Raw genomic sequence first — 23,609 nt, forward strand, 5'->3', positions numbered from 1 at the left:
CTGAGAGAGATGATTGTAGGTATACGGGGCTAGAGCCACAAAGGGAATTAGGTGTTGCAACATATAAGTCCTAGGATCCCTGCTGCCTAGTGGAATTCACAGCCCTGAATGAGGTGTCAATGTCCCTCCTGCATGGTACGGTATTCTATGTATCGAAAGCGTATGCTCAAATAAATCTGTTAGTCTTTAAGGTGCCACAAGTCCTCCTGTTCGTTTTGCGGCTACAGACTAACACGGCTGCTACTCTGAAACCTGTCAGTATGGGGAGAGTTGCCTAAGAAAGTGGTTCCCAGCAGCCAGTGAGATGAGCACAGAGCTGTCTAAGCTAGCCAGGAGTGAAATGCAGAGGAAAGGAGCTGGGGTTATGTGCCCCATTGCTGTTCATCTGGGCCTTGGGCACATGACTGACAGGCCAGAGGGAGGCACCTATTTCTGCTCAGGATTCTTAGCTGTGACATGTCTCCTGGAGTTAGGTGCCTAAACCAGCTCAGCCCTTGAGAGAGAGAGACCCCCCCCCCCCGTCCCACCATTTGGAGGGGATGACCGTTGTTGTGTCCCATTTGGAGTCAGAACTTAAACCCAGCTCTTGCCCATGGCAGGTGAGCGCCCTACTCACCAGGCTCTATGATATTCTGGGATGAGTCTCTCAGACTCTCCTGTTACATCTGCCAGGCAATTCTGATAACACTTGGCTCTTACACAGTGCATGGAATGACATGCACATGTCAGGCAGCTAGCTCCGTTCCACGTTTGTCTGACCACTTGTCTTTTAGGTGAGGTGAACTCTGAGCATGGTTCCTAGATTGGGTCTTGCAGGCAAGAGAGGTGGAGGAATGCCTAGTCTGCGAATCCCATCAGGGCTTTGTGTTACCCGTCAGCTCTGTTTTCTTGGGGAACCAGCCTTTCTGACACATGAAAGACACCCCCCCCCCACCCTCTTCTTGAACCAAAACCGATCAGAAGAAAGACTTACACCTAAACGCCTGGGATAAGGATGACAGGATTAAGGAAACTCCCCTAGCCTCATTTGCATTGAAGATGGGACAAGGAGGCATCTCTATTAGTACACAGAATGGAGAACAGAGATTCCAAGGCAAGAACCGCACTGAACTCTGGGACCAGAAAAGCAGAGAAGCACTGCATGATCAGGGAAATCTCTGCTCCAGATGTGAATGAACCCAAACCTGCATACACCCAGCTCAGTAGTTATCAGACCAATTCTAGTAATAAATCCTTTATTGGTATCCAAAATAGTGAAGCTCCCTAATTGCACTGTGAGCTCCCTCCAAGGAACACCGCCCAAAGCCAGGAATGATCAGCTCGCATTGTCTAGCCTGAACAAAACAACTTTGGTAGACTCCCTTGTTTACACATAAACAAATCTCGTGTTCTCCCTTAAACCATTGTTGTTTCTCTACAAAAACCCCTCCCATGCTCAAGTAAGTGTTCTGATGCCTGGAGCCAAAAGCTGCATCAGTTCTATTGGGACTTCATCTTCTCCTGACTGATCGTGCTGGGGGCTCTGCCTGTCTAATCCTCAGCTACCACCACCACCTGGCAACCCCAACTGGTTCAAGCTTCATGGAGCGGTGAGAACTCAGCTCTCTCTCTCTCTCTCTCTCGGTGTAGCCTTCTGACCCTGACTTGTGTGATCAGTTATTGTTTTCTAAACCTTTCCTTTTCTTTTTTCTAAACCTGACTTTTATAATCAAGTTTAAGTTAAATGTAATATTATAACTGTTTGGTTTCTTGGCTCCCCTATGGTTATTACCTGGGAATAAATAACTTTCATAACTAATCTGGTTGAATCTCGCTCTCTCTCTCCCCCTTGTGGTTTTTTTTTTGGTTTCCCCATTCACTCTGCAGCAACGCTCCTTATACCTAAGCTAAAAGATCCCCGCAGCGCCCAAAAATCCTGTGGGGTTTGCTCATCAAGTGGGTTACTACCAGAACAATTGTAACATGAAAGTGGGGATAGGGACGTGTTGAGCCTGGGACATATGAGGGTGGCAGCTTGGACGTGCTGATTAACGCGGTCCTCTAAAACGTGCTCTGTTAATGTGTGTGTGTTTGTCTGATTCTGGGAACCTAGGTCCTGCAGGATAGCTCCATTGGGAGGGGACTTGCAGAAGGGAGGAGTAAAGCTCCGTATGAGACCACAAGTAGTACATTGATAGAAGTACAGAAACCGCCCTCCCCCCAGAAGAGTAACCCTAATAAACGAGCATACCTCGAAGTAACGGGGAAAGCTGGTAACATTTGGCATTGGAAGGGTTCTGAGCAGCTCATCCTTGAGGGGGCCATTTAGGGATCTGGGGCAAAAATTGGGGATTGGTCCTGCTTTGAGCAGGGGGTTGGACTAGATGACCTCCTGAGGTCCCTTCCAACCCTGATATTCTATGATTAACTGCCAAAGTCTTCATATTGACCCACAGGTTGGTACATGCCCACTGGCAGAAATTTTAATGCCTGTGGGGATTTAGGTGCTTAGATGGTCAGGCAGCAGCCGAGCAGTGGTTTGGTCAGTGGTGCCTAAACATTGGACTTCAGGCACCTAAGTCCCTTTGTAAATCTAGCCCCCTACTGTGTGCCTCATTTCCCCCCATGAGAAACAAGGGGTATAGTAATACCCACATTACCAGCTTAATTCATTAGTGTTTGCAAAGCTCTAGGAGCTCATCAGATGGAAGGTGCTGTGTAAATGCGCATTAGGCTTTGTGCCCTGCTAACAAAGCATTTTGCAATGTAGTATTTACAGGAGAAACTATATGCAAGTGTTAGCTTTGTTGGTTATACTTAAACCTACAGTGTTTACATTAAAAAAAGGACAACTCTAAACAGAGCCCTCTCCTCTGCTTTCCCCTTCTTACCTCTGTCAAACGGGTAGACAAAGCTAGGAGGTCCCTCAGCCCTTAAGGCTCTGAAGCGAGAGTTGTTAGAAAAAGCTTCAAGGTAGCTGCTGCTCTACACAAGCTGCTAATGCTGTTCCCAAACTGGCCACCAGAGTGTACCTTTCAACGTGGAAGTAGAACATCCTCAAGACACTGCAAGATTGCAATCCATGTTGCAGACAATTATAGTGGGCTATGCTACACTTAAAATTAAGGTGAACTTTCTGATTAAAGCTTGATTAAGTACTCTAAAATCCACATTGCTACTTGCACTGCCTTGAAACTTGGGGTGCCTCTTAGTGGCCTAGCGATAGCGAGATAGTCCCCTCATTGAGCAATGCCCCAATACACCTATAACGCATACTCACTCTGTATTTGCACTGTACTAAACAGGAGCTACCTACACTTGCCCAAAAACTTAGCCTGCTTGACAGCAAGAACACCACATCTGCTAAATTTTACAACTTCTTTTCCTTAAAGCACACAATGCTATCCAATGCCACATTTTCCACTTACCCTTCATTAAACTCACAGACCAGGCTTGTCTCCCATCTAACCACTGACTATACCCATGGCAGGAAGACCCCCCTCTACTGACAGCCTACACAATGCAGTGCTGAAATGAGGCCTACATGCATCTCTTTCCTTTGATAGCACACCTGGGGATCAGGGAGAAGGATTCACACAGCCCCCCCAGATCACCTCATATCACAGTCACAGCTCTTCCAAACTGCTCCCACCAATTCCTCCGTCATTCAATACAGCTACACCTAACACAGTGAATACAGCTGGCCCTGCAAGCTGATTGCCAGGGGCTATTGCTGGCTCCAGGGAAGCAGAGTTACGGTACATGCTCGCATAATCTTAACTCCATAATTCTTGGTTCTCAGTTTTGCTGAACTTCATGATATATAATAAAATCATAGGGTTAGATGGGACCACAAGGTCATCTAGTTTAATGTCCTACCACGATGTAGGATTTGTTTTGTCTAAACCACTCAAAACCGATGGCTAGTCACATGGGAGGTAGGGGAGCCCCCCCATCCCTTTCAGGGAGGCAAGCCCCTCCATGCCACCTGAGGCCCCACCCCTCCAGAGCCCTGAGCAACCTCCTGCAGCTGGAGGAGCCCCGCTCCACCCCCTCTCAAGCGCTAACCCCAGTGCCGCCCCTGGCCACTAGCGGGCCCAAACTCAGGGCTGGAGTTGAGACTCTGGCGCCCTGCCAGCTTTGGGGTGCGTGTGGGTGTCTCAGGGCATGGGCATGGGCAGGGCCCGGCCTGGGTCAGGGGAGGCTCAGCCTGCCCTGGCCTATGATACCCACCGCCCAGGGCTCTTCAGTCTCTTCTGTGAAAATCTCCAGTGCAGGACATTCCACCACTTCCTTAGGCAGTTTGTTCCATTGTCCTACTGTTCTTACCAGAGGCGGATTAAGGTATCTTGGGGCCCTGGGCAAGAGCAAATGGGGGCCCCTCCCCATCCCTTCCACCTACAGTCCCTCCCCCATTCCATCGCTTCCGTCTGCGGCCCCGCCCCTTTCTGTCTCTTCCCCGGGCCCCGCCCCATTCCACCCAGGGTCTCCCCCATTCCATCCCCGTAGTGTGGCCCTGCAACCAGACATGCACAACCCATGGAAAAAAATGCAGAAATTGGGCTTGATTTTGGCTTAATTGGCTTGTGAATTGCTTGTTGGGTAGTTTTTGGCTTGTGGCTTCTTTTTTTATCAGCAGCTCCCGGCAAGCTGGAGCAAGTGGGGGAGAGAGTCAGGGGTGCAAGGCGGGCCCACCACAGTTCCAGACTGCAGGCCGGAGGATCTAGTCACATAGAGTGTTGGGGTTCTTAGAGATTGGCTTGTTTTGGCCTTGTTTTGAAATGGGATTCGCTTGATTTCTGGCTTATTGTGAAAGTTGGCAACTGTAGTGGGCACCAGGACCCAGGAGGTAGCATCCAGCTGCTGAGGCAGCAACCCAGAGCAGCTGCTCTGTCCTGCTCCCTTTGCTTGGCCTGGCGGGTGGGAGAAACGCAGTGTGGGAAGGACGGCCCACCCTCCCCACCACAGGCTAAGCAGTGCAAGCCCTGCAGGACAGCTCAGCGCTTGCAAAGATTGGCATGGGGGTGGGATTGGAGTGGTATGTGCCCCTGCATGTGCTCCCCATACATCGCCTTTGTTTGGGGGGGGGGCAATGCCACCTCCACAGTCCCCAAATCTACACCCATATATGCAACTTGCATCCTATGACTCTGTTAATGCAACCCAGAACTGCATTTGCTTTTTCTGGAACAGCTTGGCATTGTTGACTCATGTGAGATTGTGATCCACCCATAGGTGCTGATTTACCCTCTGCCCAGTGGGTGCTTGACCCCCCCCGCCCCTGCCCCGCCTCTTCTCGCCCCTGCACTGCCCTTGCCCTACCCCCATTCTACTCCTTCCCCGAAGTTCCCGCCCCCGACCTGTTCCCACCCCAGACCCGCCCCCATTCCACCCACTTCCCCAAGTTCCCGCCCCTTCCCTGCCTCTTCTCCGCCTCCTCCCCTGAGCGCGCCATGTCCCCACTCCTCCCCATCCCTCCTGGAAAGTCCTAAGTGCCACCAAACAGGTGTTGGGGGGCAGCAGGGACACAGTGCGCTTGGGGGAGGAGGAGGAGGGGATGGGGTGGGGGGAGCTTGGCTGCCAGTGGGTGCGGAGCACCTGCTAATTTTTCCCCATAGGTGCTCCAGCCCTGGACCACCCACGGAGTTGGCGCCGATGAATCAGCAGTGCTGCTGCCAAGCCAGTTATCCCCCATTCTGTATTTGTGAATTTGGTTTTTCTTCCCCAAGTGTAGTGCCTTACATGTGTCTTTTTTGAATTACATTTGGGTATCTATAGTCCAGTTCTATACTTTATCAAGATCCCTCTGAATTTTAGTTCTATCTTCCGAAGACTTTGCAACCCTCTCTACCTTTGTGTCACCTGCAAATTTGACCAATACACTCTCTATTCCTACATCCAGGTCATTAATAAAGACGTAAAACAACACCAGACCCAGAACAGATCCCTTTGGAACTCCACTTGAGACCTCCCTCCAATCTAACATCATTCTATTAGTTTCTCTGTGTTTGCGGTTGTTTAACCAATTATGTATCCACTTAGTTCAACTGAGCCCATTTCTCCAGCTTACTTATGAGAATGTTTTGTGGGACTGTGTCAAAAGACTTGCTAAAGTCCAGTTATATTATGTTCACCGCATTCCCCTATCCACAAAATCAGTTACCTTGTCAAAGAAGAAAATCAAGCTGGTTTGGCATGATTTGTTCTTAGTAAATCCATGGTGGCTGCTAGTGATCACCCCTCCATCCAATGGTGAGCTGGAGCCGGTTCGCACCGGTTCGTGCAAACCGGTTGTTAAATTTTGAAGCAGTTTTAGAACCGGTTGTTAACCCGCTTCCCTGCAGGGGGCGCTGAGGCTTTGATGGGTGCTGGGAAGTGATGTAATTCCTCCTCCAGCCACCGGGGGCGCTGCACTGCAGGAGCCATGGGGGCTGCCGCCTGGCCCTGGGCACTAGCCGTGTTGCTACTGCTGCTCCCCTGGCCCTGGGGCTCCCGCTGCTGCCTGGTGGGTCCCCGGCTGCTCTGTTGGGCCTGGGCTGCGTCCTGCTGCTCTCCCCGTGAGTACCCACCCCCTGCCTCCAGCCACCCCCGCACCCCCTGCCGCACCCCCTGCCCTGCCCTCAGCCAGCCCCTGCCTCCAGCCACCCCCGCACCCCCTGCCCGCAGCCAGCCCCCATCTCCAGTCACCCCCGCACCCCCTGCCGCACCTCCCTGCCCTGCCCTCGGCCAGCCCCCATCTCCAGCTACCCCCACACCCTCTGCCTGCAGCCAGCCCCTGCCTCCAGCCACCCCTGCACCCCCTGCCCGCAGCCAGCCTCTGCCTCCAGCAACCCCCGCACTCCCTGCCGCACCCCCTGCCCTGCTCTCAGCCAGCCCCTGCCTCCAGCCACACCTGCACCTCCTGCCGCACCCCCTGCCCTGCCCTCAGCCAGCCCCTGCCTCCAGCCACCCCCGCACCCCCTGCCCGCAGCCAGCCCCCATCTCCAGCCACCCCCGCGCCCCCTGCCGCACCTCCCTGCCCTGCCCTCGGCCAGCCCCCATCTCCAGCCACCCCCGCACCCTCTGCCCGCAGCCAGCCCCTGCCTCCAGCCACCCCCGCACCTTCTGCCTGCAGCCAGCCCGTCTCCAGCCACCCCCGCAACCCCTGTCCTGCCTGCAGCCAGCCCCTGCCGCACCCCCTGCCCGCAGCCACCCCCGCACCCCCTGCCCTGCCCTCAGCCAGCCCCCATCTCCAGCCACCCCCGCACCCCCTGCCCGCAGCCAGCCCGTCTCCAGCCACCCCTGCACCCCCTGCCCGCAGCCAGCCTCTGCCTCCAGCCACCCCCGCACTCCCTGCCGCACCCCCTGCCCTGCCCTCGGCCAGCCCCCATCTCCAGCCACCCCTGCACCCTCTGCCGCACCCCCTGCCCTGCTCTCAGCCAGCCCCTGCCTCCAGCCACACCTGCACCTCCTGCCGCACCCCCTGCCCTGCCCGCAGCCAGCCCCTGCCTCCAGCCACCCCCGCACCCCCTGCCCGCAGCCAGCCCCCATCTCCAGCCACCCCCACACCCCCTGCCGCACCTCCCTGCCCTGCCCTCGGCCAGCCCCCATCTCCAGCCACCCCCGCACCCTCTGCCCGCAGCCAGCCCCTGCCTCCAGCCACCCCCGCACCTTCTGCCTGCAGCCAGCCCGTCTCCAGCCACCCCCGCAACCCCTGTCCTGCCTGCAGCCAGCCCCTGCCGCACCCCCTGCCCGCAGCCACCCCCGCACCCCCTGCCCTGCCCTCAGCCAGCCCCCATCTCCAGCCACCCCCGCACCCCCTGCCCGCAGCCAGCCCGTCTCCAGCCACCCCTGCACCCCCTGCCCGCAGCCAGCCTCTGCCTCCAGCCACCCCCGCACTCCCTGCCGCACCCCCTGCCCTGCTCTCAGCCAGCCCCTGCCTCCAGCCACACCTGCACCTCCTGCCGCACCCCCTGCCCTGCCCTCAGCCAGCCCCTGCCTCCAGCCACCCCCGCACCCCCTGCCCGCAGCCAGCCCCCATCTCCAGCCACCCCCGCGCCCCCTGCCGCACCTCCCTGCCCTGCCCTCGGCCAGCCCCCATCTCCAGCCACCCCCGCACCCTCTGCCCGCAGCCAGCCCCTGCCTCCAGCCACCCCCGCACCTTCTGCCTGCAGCCAGCCCGTCTCCAGCCACCCCCGCAACCCCTGTCCTGCCTGCAGCCAGCCCCTGCCGCACCCCCTGCCCGCAGCCACCCCCGCACCCCCTGCCCTGCCCTCAGCCAGCCCCCATCTCCAGCCACCCCCGCACCCCCTGCCCGCAGCCAGCCCGTCTCCAGCCACCCCTGCACCCCCTGCCCGCAGCCAGCCTCTGCCTCCAGCCACCCCCGCACTCCCTGCCGCACCCCCTGCCCTGCCCTCGGCCAGCCCCCATCTCCAGCCACCCCTGCACCCTCTGCCGCACCCCCTGCCCTGCTCTCAGCCAGCCCCTGCCTCCAGCCACACCTGCACCTCCTGCCGCACCCCCTGCCCTGCCCGCAGCCAGCCCCTGCCTCCAGCCACCCCCGCACCCCCTGCCCGCAGCCAGCCCCCATCTCCAGCCACCCCCACACCCCCTGCCGCACCTCCCTGCCCTGCCCTCGGCCAGCCCCCATCTCCAGCCACCCCCGCACCCTCTGCCTGCAGCCAGCCCCTGCCTCCAGCCACCCCCGCACCCCCTGCCCTCACCCCCTGCCCTGCCTCCAGCCACCCCCGCATCCCCTGCCTCCAGCCACCCCTGCACCGCCTGCCGCACCCCCTGCCCTGCCTGCAGCCAGCCCCCATCTCCAGCCACCCCCGCACCCCCTGCCCGCAGCCAGCCCCTGCCTCCAGCCACCCCCGCACTCCCTGCCGCACCCCCTGCCCTGCCCTCAGCCAGCCCCTGCCTCCAGCCACCCCCGCACCCCCTGCCCGCAGCCAGCCCCCATCTCCAGCCACCCCCGCACCCCCTGCCACACCTCCCTGCCCTGCCCTCGGCCAGCCCCCATCTCCAGCCACCCCCGCAACCCCTGTCCTGCCTGCAGCCAGCCCCTGCCGCACCCCCTGCCCGCAGCCACCCCCGCACCCCCTGCGCTGCCCTCAGCCAGCCCCCATCTCCAGCCACCCCCGCACCTCCTGCCGCACCCCCTGCCCTGCCCTCAGCCAGCCCCCATCTCCAGCCACCCCCGCACCTTCTGCCTGCAGCCAGCCCCTGCCTCCAGCCACCCCCGCAACCCCTGCCCGCAGCCACCCCTGCACCCCCTGCCCTGCCCTCAGCCAGCCCCCATCTCCAGCCACCCCCGCACCCCCTGCCGCACCTCCCTGCCCTGCCCTTGGCCAGCCCCCATCTCCAGCCACCCCCGCACCCTCTGCCCGCAGCCAGCCCCTGCCTCCAGCCACCCCCGCACCCCCTGCCCTCACCCCCTGCCCTGCCTCCAGCCACCCCCACACTCCCTGCCCTGCGCCAGCCCTGCCTCCAGCCACCCCTGCACCGCCTGCCGCACCCTCTGCCCTGCCTGCAGCCAGCCCCCATCTCCAGCCACCCCCGCACCTTCTGCCTGCAGCCAGCCCGTCTCCAGCCACCCCCGCAACCCCTGTCCTGCCTGCAGCCAGCCCCTGTCTCCAGCTACCCCCGCACACCCTGCCCACAGCCAGCCCTTGTCTCTAGCCACCCCCGCACCCCCTGCCCGCAGCCAGCCCCTGCCACACCCCCTGCCCGCAGCCAGCCCCTGTCTCCAGCCACCCCCGCACCCCCTGCCTGCAGCCAGCTGTCTTCAGCCACCCCCGCACCCTCTGCCCTGCCCGCACCCAGTCCCTGCCGCATGCACCCCCTGCCCTGCCCACAGCCAGCCCCTGCCGTGTGCACCCCCTACCCTGCCCTCAGCCAGCCCCTGCCGCACGCACCCCCTGCTCTGTCTCCAGCCAGCCCTGCACCCCCTCCCTGCAGCTAGCCCCTGCTGCACCCGCTGCCCTGTATCCAGCGAACCTCTGCCGCATGGACCCCCTGCCCTGCCCGCAGCCAGGCCGTCTCCAGCCACCCCCGCACCCTCTTCCCTGCCGCACCCCCTACCCTGCCCGCAGCCAGCCTGTCTCCAGCCAGCCCTGAACCCCCTGCCCTGCCTGCAGCCAGCCCCACACACCCTCGCCTCCAGCCAACCCCGCACCCTCCTGTCTCCAGCCAGCTCCGCATCCCCTGCCTTGCCCGCAGCCAGCCCCGCACCTACTTGCCTTCAGCAAACCCCACACCCTCTGCCCTGCCCGCAGCCAGCCCTGCACCCCCTGCCTCCAACTAGCCCTGCCCCACACCCCTGTCTGCAGCTGGCCCCACATCCACTGGTGCCCTGCAGTTCCCAGGGCAGTAACCCTGGACACCTGCTTCAATGAGGGGGGCAGGGAGCAGCTGGGACCCACACATGTGCACACCCTAGGGTGACCAGACAGCAAGTGTGAAAAATCAGGACAGGGGGTGGGGGGGTAATAGGAGCCTATATAAGAAAAAGACCCTAAAATCGGGACTGTCCCTATAAAATCAGGACATCTGGTCACCCGAGCACACCCCCAGGGAGTGGCAGGGACCCACACATGTGAAACGGAGCTCATTTCTAGTTCAGGCCCATCTTTTTAAAAAAGAACTTTAGGCAGGGTTAACATATATCCGTGTTTTCCCGGACAGGTCAGGCTTTTTGGTTCTTAAATTGCCGTCCGAGAGGAATTTTTAAATTTTAAAAATTTCTCCCCGGAAAATACGGACATATGGTAACCCTGTTGGTACAAAAAATACATACTGGGGCACATCCCTTAAATCAGAACTTTTTATAGGGAACCGGTTGTTAAGATTTTGGCAGCTCATCACTGCCTCCATCCTCCAGGTATTTGCAAAATTTGTAAAATTTTGTAAACGTCGAGTGGGGATAATGATTGTGCCTTGACGTGCATAGGTGAGAAAAATCCCAGACGTGGTCTATGTCCCAAAACTTGACACTATTGCATGCTTAAAGTTACTCTAATCATCATGTGACGGAAGACTGGTTTTTCTCTCCTACGTCCTCTGCAACATATAGTACCCCTCCCCCCATTTCCAGCTCACCCCTCCCTTCCTGTCCCAGAAGCACTTCAGAAACCAGGTGTGCATGAAAAGTGTTAGAATCTGAACGTAGAAAAAGCTGCATCTCAAGTATCGCACTCAACTGTCCCCCACTGTGGATCACTAACCCTACCACGTGTCCCACAGAGGTACCCAGAGTTTCAAGGGAATCTGAGTTACCATGCAGGACTTAGCTGAGCCTTAACAGGAAGCTAAGGCAGAGGTTGGTGCCTTGCTTTAAGGAAGTTAGTCATCACCAATGTATTTGCTATATCCAGATCCCCAGCACTGGAGGCTCTGAGAGGAATGAAGCGGCCTATTCCATGATCATTCAGGGTGAGAACCTCATTTGAAGGAGAACACCCGATGGAGATGAATGCAGCTTGAAACAATAGCTGAGACGTGAACTACTTCAGTATACTCAGTGGGTGTCCTCAATGAGTACTTGGAAGCCTGAGATATGCATCAAGCCTCACACCAGTGTCAGCAGCGTGTTCTCTTGAAGCATGCTCTGAGTGTACTTGTTCTCAGCTGCCCACCCAGAGGGCTCACATGGGGGGGGGACAGGGAGAGGGGCTGTAATCCACCTGGAAAGACAAGGTCCCCCATATCCCAGCTCCCAAGAGACAACGACGGCTCAGATACCTACTAAAAGGGCCTGGCCATGCCCCACCCAGATCCTGGAGCACACATGGGAGGAGAGAATGAAGCTGACGGGTGCCTCCACCCCCAATCTCTCCCACTCACCCTGGCACCCACCAGCATGTTCCCCCAACCCCAGTATCCCATCCCTTCCCTAATCTCCACATCCTCCCCGTGAACTGAGCTGAGCCACCCCTCCCCCAACACTGCTCCACTCCTCTGTCACCCAGCCCACCCCCCCAAATGCCCCCATTCCTTGCCGCAGCCCCCATGCCCCTCTCCCAGCAAGCATTCACACGTGTAAGAGAGCTTCAGCATCCTCTGAATTTTCTGCTGCACTCAGATTGCACCCCCCTCCCAAATAAAAAAAGCCCTTTGCCAGAGGCAGATTGTAGCAGAAATCTGATATAAAAAGAGGCATGTTGCTATCAATCCTCTTGGCTTGTCAGGCTACACATACCCAGTGTAATCAGACTGGCACATGAGCCACCCTTAGGACTTTTAGGCCTGCACCTAAATTGAGAGAGAGACTCTTGGGCGAAGACTGTTTGGAATTTTGGTCACCAAAAGGCTTGTGGGTGCCGTTCCCTCTTTAGGGATAACACTTGAGTGACTGAGTTCCTGGTGAAACAATCACAGTCCTGTTTCCATTCCTATCTGCACAGAAAGAAGTTGGAAGAATCCATAAACCTTAAGAAACACTTTCACAGGGGGCTGTATCTTGGGAACCCCTTTGACAAATGGTCTTAAATTTGGTTTACTAACTCTCACCAGCACCCCCATGAGGCACGCCAAATATCAAGACAATGCAATTCACTGTACAGATTTTATAACCCTTAGACTAATCAAGCATTAAACAAAGCTGGTCTAAAATTGCTGCTTTGGCATAAGTCACTACTGCTGTTCCCACACTGGCCACCAGAGTGTACCTTTCAGTGGAGATTAGGAGAACCCCCTTCCTCCAGACTGAGCAAGTGCTGGTAATAAACTAATATTAATGAAAGCACAGGCCTCTCCTTCATTAGTCCAGTTTGGAGCACTACTTTAGCTTGTAAAGTTTGAAAGAAGCAGCTGATTCAGGAAGGTTACATTAGTCTGTTTACAGGCAGAGAGCAGTCAGTCTCCAGCAAGAAATATAATCAGACACCTGTAGCAGTCTAGGTTCATCTGTTCTAATGGCAAATCCAGATGTTCCTCCTCATTTTTTTAATCACTGGAAGTTTTGAATGGGCTTTTCTCTTGCTTACTGGACTTAATAATAACTAAGGCAGGCTGTACAGCTGCACAGATGAAATGTGGAAGTTGGCCAATGAGACTGAGGCAATATCAGATGCTGAGAAGTTGGGGGTGGGAAGGAAGAGACAGAAAGCAACTAATAGAAGAGAGCAAATGTTTATTTAAAAGTAGAAAATCTAGCCCCATACTTGATGGGTAATAGCAAGTTGTGTATAAACCAAGCCTGTAATGCAGGCAGCCTTGCCAAGCTGTAACTCAGTAATGGTGGTAACTCATGGATCCGTAGTTAAAACACATAGTATCTTGTTGCTGTTTAGTCAAAGTAAATGGATTCCCCCCTCCCCATAGAACTCTCTCTTCTACCTGAGCAATCCAAATCCACCTGGCTTTTTAGAGAGCAAATGCTATTGCCATCTGAGAGTTATTCAGAGACCAACGTGAAGCACATCGGGACTAAAATCTACAAAGGCACTGTCACCAGGACAGGTTACTGCCTGGTAGACCTGGATGACCTGACTACCACAGACACGAGGGAAGGGAGGAGACAGAGAACACAGCAGTTCTTCAGGCACAGATTCTATAAATCCTGCACATTCTGGGTTTCACAAGTGCAATCAAAGACTTTTTTTTCCCTTTCAGGAACCCAAAGTACAAGTCTCTAAAGGGAGACAAGCCCAGCTTATGCCCACTTCAGTACCTTCATTTCCAATGGTCTGTCATTCTCTCCCATACTCTGCTCCCAGGCTCCAGTCTAGCCTTCCTCTGCTACTTGTCACTCTCCACACACCAAGCTTTCTTTAAGCCAGCCTCAGAAAAAAGCAGTAGCAAACACTCCCTTCCACACGTGAGACCTCTCCACCCGGCCCCCTATCACTCCCAACAGCCTCTGAGGGGATTGTGGTTGATTAGAGCCAGCTAGACTACCTACAGCTGCCTTGTTTAATTTGTCATAGGGAATGATGCATTGCAATGCCTGTCAAGTGTCCTGCTGCCCAGTGGAATTCACAGCCTTGAATTAGGTGCCTAACAATGGGATTCACAAAAGCCAGCAACAACTCCAACAGGAAAGGCTGAAAGAGCCTCACCCCAGAATATCCAGTAGGCTGGAAGGTAAAGGCACGCACCCAGGACACACAGTTTCAAGTCCCTGCTCCAAACCCAGCAGCATGGGGATTTGAAAATGGGCGTCCCACATCCCAGGTGAGTGTCCCAGCTACTGCGCTATTGGGTATTGTCGTACACGTGCCAGCCAGCCTGCCCCATGAATTCCTGATCTGGTCACCCTTGCTCTCTTTTGTGCTGGTGAGGCATGCTCTGAGAATGCCTAATGGATCAGGCCCTGCAGGCAAGACTGGCAGGGAAACACCTAGCTTGAGAATCCCACCAGGTCCTTAAGCATCCCGCTACAATGCCAAGAAGCTTGGTGTTATCAGGACTTAGGCAGTTTTGTGTATGCTCACGGGGGGAAACTGAGGCGACTAAGGGAGTTTACTAGTGGACATTTAGGTGCCTAGAGGGTTAGGCAGCAACTGAGCAGGGACTTTAAGAATCTCAGGGGCACAAAGTGGTGGTTCAGCACCTAAATACCTTTGTGGATTTTATCCTTGATGGTTTTAGCCCAGCTCTCTGGAGACACTAGTTCACATCACAAATTACTACCCTGGACTGAATGGGCATGGCAGGGGTGTTACCTTCACATCTGTGTAGAGAATAATATTAATAGTGGAGTGTCAGGAAGCTTGTACTTCAGCACCTCAAGCTGTTCTGCCTTCATGGATAGGAAATTTCACTCTGGAGTGCTGTCAAGCTGGCAACCTTTATAAAGAATGAAGGCACTTGGAGAAAAGAAAAAAGAGGAGCAGAAGCCCTTTGTTTGCAAGAGCCTGAATGAGTATTTCTCTTCCCATGGCTTTTGCTAAATTGTAATGAGCCTTTGCTGCTGCTCCTGCTTGCGCTTGTCTGATCAATATCTGCTCTAATACAATCCACCAAACTTCTGTGCCTTGAGATTTCCAGAACAAGGAGACCACTACAGATGTGACTCCTGTAATGAGCGCTCGAAGGACAGCAAAAACCAGAAAATTCACATGCTGAGCGGGATTTTTCTGCAGTGAAGACCAGTGTTTACTAGATTAATGTTTGGGACAATTGAAGCTGCAGAGTGAACAGCCAACCTCCTTCAGTCATCTTTGCTGAGCCTTCCCAAAGATACATGGTGACAGGTTTCACCCAGAGAGGTTTCCCAGAGATGGTGGGCTAGATCTTCAGCTGCTATAAATTGGCATTGCTCCACTGAAGTCAGTAGTGCCATGCCAATTTACACCAGGTGAGGATCCATCATCCTGATTACATTCATTTTCCCCTTACAGGCTAATACTGTGAGGTATTGAGTGCTTACAACCCCCTAGCAGGGCTCGTATCTTAAAGTACTTTTTTTTTTTTTGGGCAATATCTGGCAAAGCATATAACAGGAGGTGAATAAAATACACAAGACCAGGAAAGGTTTTTTTTAAAATGATTTTTTTTTAAAGAAACTGCATACATCAGAGACAAACAATAATTTAAATACCATGCAGTTTCAGTATGTACAAAATCTAGGACAGAGATCCAGTTTACTTTTTCTTCTAGTTATTTACACTGTTTTCATACAGTTATAATCTGTTAAATTACAATACTGGAAGAGCACATGATTGACAGTCACCACATTCACTCCTATACAAAGACAAACTATGTACATACACTTGGATATCAGCTGGAAAATGCAACTGGTTCTGGAATATGAGAGACACATGGAAAAGCAGTTAATGTACCCTTCACGTACTTTGTTTTTATAGACGTGTGATACTAAATTAGAGCTGGGTGAGCAGTGGGGAAGATCATTTGTAACCATTTCTGTTGGCCAAGTTTTCATCCTTTTCTTCCATGGATATTTGTACAAAGTGGGTTTATCTGCAGGAACACTGGGGAATGGATGTTCTGCGTGTCATAACCCTATTTGCATGTGAACCTGGGTATTTGTGTGTGAATGCAAGTATTTGCTGGTCATTTTTGGAAGTGCTCTCCTCCTGTTTATAAAGTTTCAGCTGTCCAGTCGGCATGCAGAAGCAGTAAAATGTTATTCAGGTGACCAATCACACCTGATGAAGAGAGAATAGTAATGACAAAGTGAAGTGCTTGCATGTAACCCAGAGGTTGAAACCTCTCAAGGGTTCATTGAATAACTACAAATAAATAAATTAGTAAAAATAGAAGCCTATTCTTCTTCTTCTTCACTGTTTTTCCTGGTAATGCGTCCTAGGCACCAGATGCACAAAGATGGTGCAGGCCCTGCCCCAAAGAGTTTATATCCTGAAACCTACTCAGATCTGAAATGGATAATGCACGGTACATTGTTCACTATGAATAGTTCACCCAGCTCTATTCTACACTATTTCTGGTCTGGAGGTGAAGGAATAGACGTCACCATCACTTCTCAGTAGTTTGTGTCACTTTCTCAAACTAAATTATTAAATTATCTCAAGCAAAACGTTTAGTTAAAAGTTTTATGATTATTTTTACCACAACTCCTTGTTTTTTCCCCTTCAATTTTCCACTAATGTTTCCATAAGTTCTCGAGCAGATGTTGCATCACACCTTGTAAGTATTAACACCACTGATTCGTTAGACTATTACCGAGATATTTTCTTTTTCACCATTGGCATTTTTTCCTCCACATAGTTTTTAGCAATCAGTGATGAGTAGATGAAAATTTTGCTCTCACCAACCTAGTTTTGTTTCTTTAAACCAGGTAAAGTGAAGTGCGTGCTATTATAAATCCTTCTCATACAAATGGAACTCATTGCTGATAACAACGGTAAGTAGAAAAATTATCTGCTTTATTATTAGCTCTACTTCGTCAATTTTTTTTTTAAAAAAAGCTCACTCCTTGTTCCAGATGGAATCCCAAGTACAGTAACACACTGGACGTGGCTGTAGCAGAGTATTTGATGGGAAAAGCATTTGCACTTCTGCAGAAAATAGAGATTTTTAAAAAAAAAAAAGTCTGCTCTCATTTCGGTCTTAAACTTCCATGCCTGTCAGGTGGAGTGATGTAAGTAAACTGAGGATACAATGCAGTGTTCAGTCACCAACAAGTCACCTTTCAGGAAGATGCCTTGTCACTGCGTAACTCCTGCTAAACAGAAGAAATGCCAACCGTGCAGCATGGACTGATGCTGTTACGCTGGGCATTTCACCTGGATTCCTCCGCAATCTGCTGTAGCTGCAGCTCATGAGAAATATGGCAGTTCCAATGAATACTGTTTCAGATCAGAGTGGAACTGCGGTATCTTCTGCTAGAATGTCAGGCAAATGGAATAATACCTCAAGCGCCTTCCACATCTTGTCTCAGTGCAGAGCAAATCCTGAAAAAAACTTCCTGGGAGTTCAGTGGGATCTTATCTCCAGCCACATGGCAGTCTGTAATATTATGACCATACCCAGAGCCAGAACTCTACTGTAAACGAGAAAACCATTGAGCAGGGCCAGTTCAGTCCGGCTGCCTGACTTGCAGGTGAACCGGGGGTTGCGGCATGGCCCTGACACACCAGGGACAGGTTGTATTGCTACAGTGGCATTTCCTGTGTTCGCTCCTCCACCAGTGGCTCAGTGTTGCCTAAGAAGTCTGCAGTGATAGCAACAGCTGGATGCCTATCCCCTTATCTCAGCCTCTTATTCCTCCTCTTTAACAAGAAACCCAAATCCACCCCTTCCTTAGTGCCTCCCACCAACACACAAGTTCTGAATACTCTGATTTCCGTCCTACTGCTTCCTCAGCCCTCCCATCTGACTCAACCTCAGACAACAAGGCAGAGAAGCCAGGACATGTGGGCAGCTGTGGGAGGGCACGTTCTGAATCCCGTGGCTTGCAGCTGTTTGAAGCAGCCATGTCTCTGGGCCATTTCATAATGCAATGTGCACATACAAATGCCAAGACCTTTGTTTTCTTCTTTCAAGCCATGCGTGAGAGTGAATTGAATAATATGCACCCCTTTGTGATGTCAGGGGAAAAACCCTGCAGCAATACGTGCTAGGCGGATACCTGCTCTGCTGTTCCTGCACTGTGCTGATAATGTTGAACATTAGGTTCTCACTGCTGGTGAACTCTTGGCTGAGGAAGTGCATTGTACTTCCCCACTAACTTTATTTTGCAATATCCTGCAATCAAGCCACGGAGAACTGGTCACTGGCAGATCATATTTACATAGATGCCTCTGTCTGAGATAAATCTTCTTCTCCCAGAGTGTATTGGGATTATTATTTTCTTTTGACAAGTCCAGGTAAGTATATCCTGTGCGTGTGATGGGGATGCAGGAATCACCTTTATTTTTAGGCTATCGCGAAACCACTAAACAGTGCTAGGTAATAACTTCAAAGACCTATTGCCTCAAATAGAAATGAGGAAAAAGGGCAACAGTCAGTACTTTGGCTCCTGTGGGAATGGCTGAGGGTTTTTTTTCTTTTTAATGCCCTCCACCCTGCAACAGACATTCACTATTCCCCAAATGCTCACTCATAAGTCACACGGGTGACCTCAGATGAGACTGAAACGCTTCCACTCTTCTCGGATACAGCCCAGTCTTGGCAGGTGCTGACCAGCCTCAGTTCCTTAATGAAATCAATAGACGTCATTCTGTTGTAATTTACATGGGCTTTATACTAACGTAACTTCACTGAGTTACATGAGGTTGCAGCCGATTTACACCAGGGTAAGTGGGATGAGAAACAGGTCCAAGAGGAGCTGAGCGCGCTCTGCACATAACTGGACACATAATATACACCTGTCAAAGCAACCTCAATCTGATGCTGGTCTGAAATCAGCGGAGGGGATGGGTATTGCATTACCAGGGCACCCCGGGGAAGAATGGGAGGAAGTGTGAGTGGTTGTGCGTGCAAGTGAACTCTTGCACAGGATACCGTTGTCATAGAAAACATAGGCCTCCCTGCACAAACTTTCAAAAGGAAAACAACATTTGATATTATTCCACAGTCACGATCCAGAGCACTGCAACTTACAGTCATGTTACTTCAGCATTTTGGCCACTTTATATCGAGTGTAGCAATATATTTTCTCATAAGGGATGGCATCACAGACATTTGTTCCCAGCTTGTTAGGTTTATACTGAATCAGGGCTGGATGCTGCAAGGGGCTGAACCCTCTGGTCCTGACCCAGCAAAGCACTTCAGCCTGTGCTTGACTTTAATGAAGCATCTGCATAATCTCACTGGTTTCAAAGTGCATACTTAGTTAAAGTTAAGCACAGGCTGAAGTGCTTTGCTGGGTCAGGGCTAGAGTGATCACCCCTTGCAGTGCTGAGCTGTAAGTGGCCATTTTAACAGTTAAAAGCATGCCAATATAAAAAAGCCTCGGGGTTTTTGCCTATTGCCTTGGTTCTAAATATTGCAGATAATTCTGAGCCATCCACAACAATACAGTAGTATATTTTTGTTACACCAGGCCCACATTTTGCTACACCAGAACCGAGAAAAGATTATTCTCAATATGATTGAAGTGCAGGCCCTTACATGCCCAATCTGCCCTTTAAAAATCTCATACGTACAGAATAATACATATCCCATGGATACCTTATTGGAATCCAGACCTTTCACCTGATTCACTGCTGCCTTACAGTTGTGTGAACTGGAGGGCAAACACGGTTATTCTGATTTGAGTGTGTTCGACACGCCTTTACGATCACTTGGCACAGGTATAAATGATTACACAAGGTCAAGGCGGTGCCTTTTGCTCGTTATTTACCGATATTATTGTTACTTAAGGTTTGTGGAGTCATAATAAGGTTTGGAAAACAAAAAATTGATTGAGTGAAACCAGCCTTCAATAAGTAATGCTGTTCTTCTTGTGAACCAAAATGGTGATGATCAACCAGTCACAAACTCCTCCATGGAAAGTGAATTTCTTTGTACTCGGAAAGTGGGCAGGTCCTGAGAGCAGTTCTCCTCCCCTACTGTCCTTCTAAGGTGCTCCTAAACTGACAAGTGTTTGGACTAAAAGTGCTTTAACGTGGCTGCAGGCCTTTTGGAGACTTCACCCAGCACAGTCATTGCCAGAATAACACCAAGTGCCTCAGCTTTCTTTGGAGTCAGGTGACAGATACTTGCAAGGATGCGGGGTGACTGAAGACAGAATGGATGCATTACCAGCTGGGCTTGGACAAATATGGTGAATCCACATGCCAGGAAGTCATAAACATAGATGCCAGCTCTTGGTATGATTCCCACCAGGGGTATTTTCTATTATCGAAGCTTGTGCCAGCAGATCTGATGATGTAGCAGTACCCATCACATGTAAGTACAATTTCCATTTTGCTTCTTCCCCCCTTATTTTCATTTATTTCTTTAATTTAATTATTTTAAAAAGGCAGTTCAGAAGATTTACATTGTACGTAACAGGAAGTGAATAATACCAGCACTTACGGTTCTTTTTAGTTAGGTTTTAAAGATGGCATAGTAGTCAAGCAGAATTGAACTGCTACGGTCTATGAAACCTAAAAGAGAAAGGATGAATGAAAAATGCAATACTTTGCAACAAGCTTGTTCTCACATACGTATTATATGTCATCAAATAGGTGGCATTATTTAATGGTTTAGGGCAATGGCATTGGACACCAGGATTCCTGGGCTCTGTTTTCAGCTCAGCTATTGACTCACTATGTGACCTTGGAAAAGTAATTTAAACTTCCTTATTCCTCAATTTATCCATCTGAAAAAATGGGTTTAGCAACATTAACACTTACCAAACTCACCGAGTTGTTGTAAAGGCCTAATCCAAAGCCCACTGAAGTCAATTAGCGTTTTTGGATCAGAACTTTAGGACCTGTTTACACACCAATTATTCCAGAATAGCTATTCCAGAATAACTCCTCAGTGTGGACACTCTTATTTCAGAATAAAAGTGTCAACACGTAGTTATTCCAGAATACGAGTGTCGACACATAGCTACTCCAAAATAGCTATTCCACTTCAAATTCAAGGCCTACCTTACTCCAGAATAATTTTCACGTGCAGGCAAGCCCTCAGATCTTCAAATAATAGACTTGACATAAATTCAAAGTATTATTAAGGCTATATTTTAGTCACTGGTATTTTTAGTAAAAGTCATGGACAGGTCACGGGCAGTAAACAAAAATTCACGGCCCGTGACCTGTCCATGACTTGGGGCTTGTCTACACTTACATTTTATAGTGCTCTAACTTACTGGCTCAGGGGGGTGAAAAATCACCCCCCTGAGCGCAGCAAGTCTGAGTGCTTTAAAGTGCTAATGTAGACAGGCTCCGAGCGCTGGGAGCCCACGCTTCCAGCACTCGGAGCTAATCCCCTCATGAGCTAATCCACACTTGCACTTCATAGTGCTACTGCCGGAGTGTTCCCGCGGCAGCGCTTTGAAGTTTCCAGTGTAGACATACCCTTGTACTATATACCCCTGACAAAATCTTGGGGGCGGGAGAGGGCCGTGGGTGCTGGGGGCAGGCGGCCCGGGACCCCTGCTGGTGCTGGTGGGGAGACAGTTGGAGAGGCTGGCAGGCTCCCTGTCTGGCTTTGTGCCTACCTAGAAGTGGCAACATCCTCCTTCCTCAGCTCCTAGGCAGAGGTGTGGCCAGGCAGCTCTCCACACTGCCTCTGCCTCGAGTGCCGGCTCTGCAGCTCCCATTGGCTGGGAACCGTGGCCAATGGGAGCTGCGGGAGGTGTCTGCAGGCAGAGGCAGCATGCAGAGCTGCCTGGCCACACCTCTTCCTAAGAGCTGAGGGATGTCGCTGCTTCTGGGGAGCTCCTTCCCCTCCCCCCGAGGTAAGTGCCCCTCAGAGCCCTCACCCCCTCCCGTGCTCCAACCCCCAGTCCTGAGCCCAAACCCAACACCCAAACTCCTGCTGCTGCTGGGGGTGCAGTGGCCTGAGACTGCCCCAGCAGTGGCCTGAGCAGCTCGGGCAGCCTTTGGGCCAGCCGCACCGGCCAGGGCAGAAGTCCCGGAAAGTCATGAAATCCGTGAGTTCCATGACAAACTCGTTGCCTTAATTATTATTCATTAATGTTTAAGTTTAAAGAGACATTTGAAGTTAAATTTGCAGCTTCTCTGCAGAGGCTGTTTTGAAATGTGCCAGAGGCTTTTGTTTCCAGCCATGTATGTTTGTTTTGTAAGTGTTGGTCTTTGACTCTATCATCAACTAAAGTATCCATTCCTCTAGAAGAGCAAAACTCATATCCTTTACCGAGCATATATGTCATTATCTTAATGTCAAAAATAGATTGTTACCCTGCTAATGATTTTATAATGGTGACTTATCTGAGTTTAAGAGAATTATTCGCTTTCATGTAAGTATGTTTAATTTATGTGGATATTTTTTGGTTAGACTAACAGCTCAACAACCCTGTTGAACTTTAAATGAATCTTTCTCCAGGTTCAAGTATGCTGGGCTTAGCTTTCATTGAGCCCAGGCCGGATTTGACTGAATCAGAACCAACTTATGGATTCAAATGGAAATCAGACAAAATTCAAGAGACTTCAGATGAATGGTCTCCTCAAGATTTGGAAACAAAAGCAAAATTCTGGCTGCAAACCCACAGGGAACAAACTGAAAGAAAGCTCACGCAGACACGCCTGCAAACCAAAATTGTTAAGTTTTGCAGTGCTTCAGTGAGCTGGTGCTCACTGCCATTGTAGTTCTGTAGCGTAAAAACTTACTACAGCGATGGAAGGGGTTTTTCCACTGCTGTAGTAAATCCACCGCCTCAAGAAGCAGTAGCTGGATAGTATAATCCGTCTGCTGATCTAGCTGTGTCTACACTGTGGGTTAGAAATTTTTCACAAACCTGAGCAATGTACCTAGGTGAACCTAAGTTTTAGGTGTAGATCAAGCCACATGCTTCTAGACTTAACGCCTGAACTGGTGAGTTGTTGAGCTCTCAATGGAAGCTGACAGCGCTCAGCACCTGTTAGAACTGTAACCAGTTATAGGTATCTCACATCTGGAGGCTGAATTTAGCAGGACAAACTCAACCCTCATGTAAATGCATTGAGAGGTCAAAAGATTAGGTCAGAGATGATTATGACCGTTGTGTGCAAGTACTAAATTAGAACTGGCCTAAGATCTCATGATTCAAAGGCAGCTGCTTGTCTCTTGCAAATGACTGCCCTGCACCTTTAAGCGGGGGGTTGTTTGGCTGGCTGGCTGAGTGAAGGGAACAGTGCTTTATGGCTGGTGTGGTCAGTGTGGTTGCTGACTCATACCCTGGGAATACAGGGTTTCAAAGGGGAAGCTCAGCTCCTGAAGCCTTCCTTTTTACACAGACCAAGGCTGAAGCGACCCACCTTCCCTCCCTTTTAAGTGGTAAAATACCAGGTTTGGTCAACACCTGTGGTGGGGATTACTCTAGCTGCTCCTTTTTTAGGGGGGCTGGGAACAGACCCCTTCCTGAAACCCGCTGTGGGGAAGGAGGAAAAACCTCTTCCCAACACCTTCTTTATCCTCACCATAGGACCTTCCTCCTGGTGTCTGATAATGTTTGTCACCTCAGTCCTCCAACAATCCGCATTCTCACTCTCAGCTCCTAGTGCCTCTTGCTCCCAGCTCCTCACACACATACCACAAATGGAAGTGAGCTCCTTTTTAATACCCAGATG

General features: G+C 51.6%; 1 protein-coding gene across 8 annotated transcripts in view; it reads right to left on the minus strand.

Moving 5' to 3' along the window:
- Positions 1–15,485: 15,485 nt before the first annotated feature.
- Positions 15,486–23,609, minus strand: part of PHACTR1 (phosphatase and actin regulator 1) — a 430,561-nt gene continuing 422,437 nt past the window's right edge. For all 8 annotated transcript variants that reach the window (XM_084619601.1, XM_084619600.1, XM_084619598.1 and 5 more), the window contains one exon: positions 15,486–20,477. In XM_084619601.1, coding sequence (XP_084475727.1) covers positions 20,462–20,477 — 16 coding nt within the window. In that variant the 3' untranslated portion in view covers positions 15,486–20,461. The remainder of the gene's footprint in view (positions 20,478–23,609) is intronic.

Source organism: Lepidochelys olivacea, assembly GCF_965140295.1.
Source record: "Lepidochelys olivacea isolate rLepOli2 genome assembly, chromosome: 2".
Lineage (NCBI taxonomy): Eukaryota > Metazoa > Chordata > Testudines > Cheloniidae > Lepidochelys > Lepidochelys olivacea.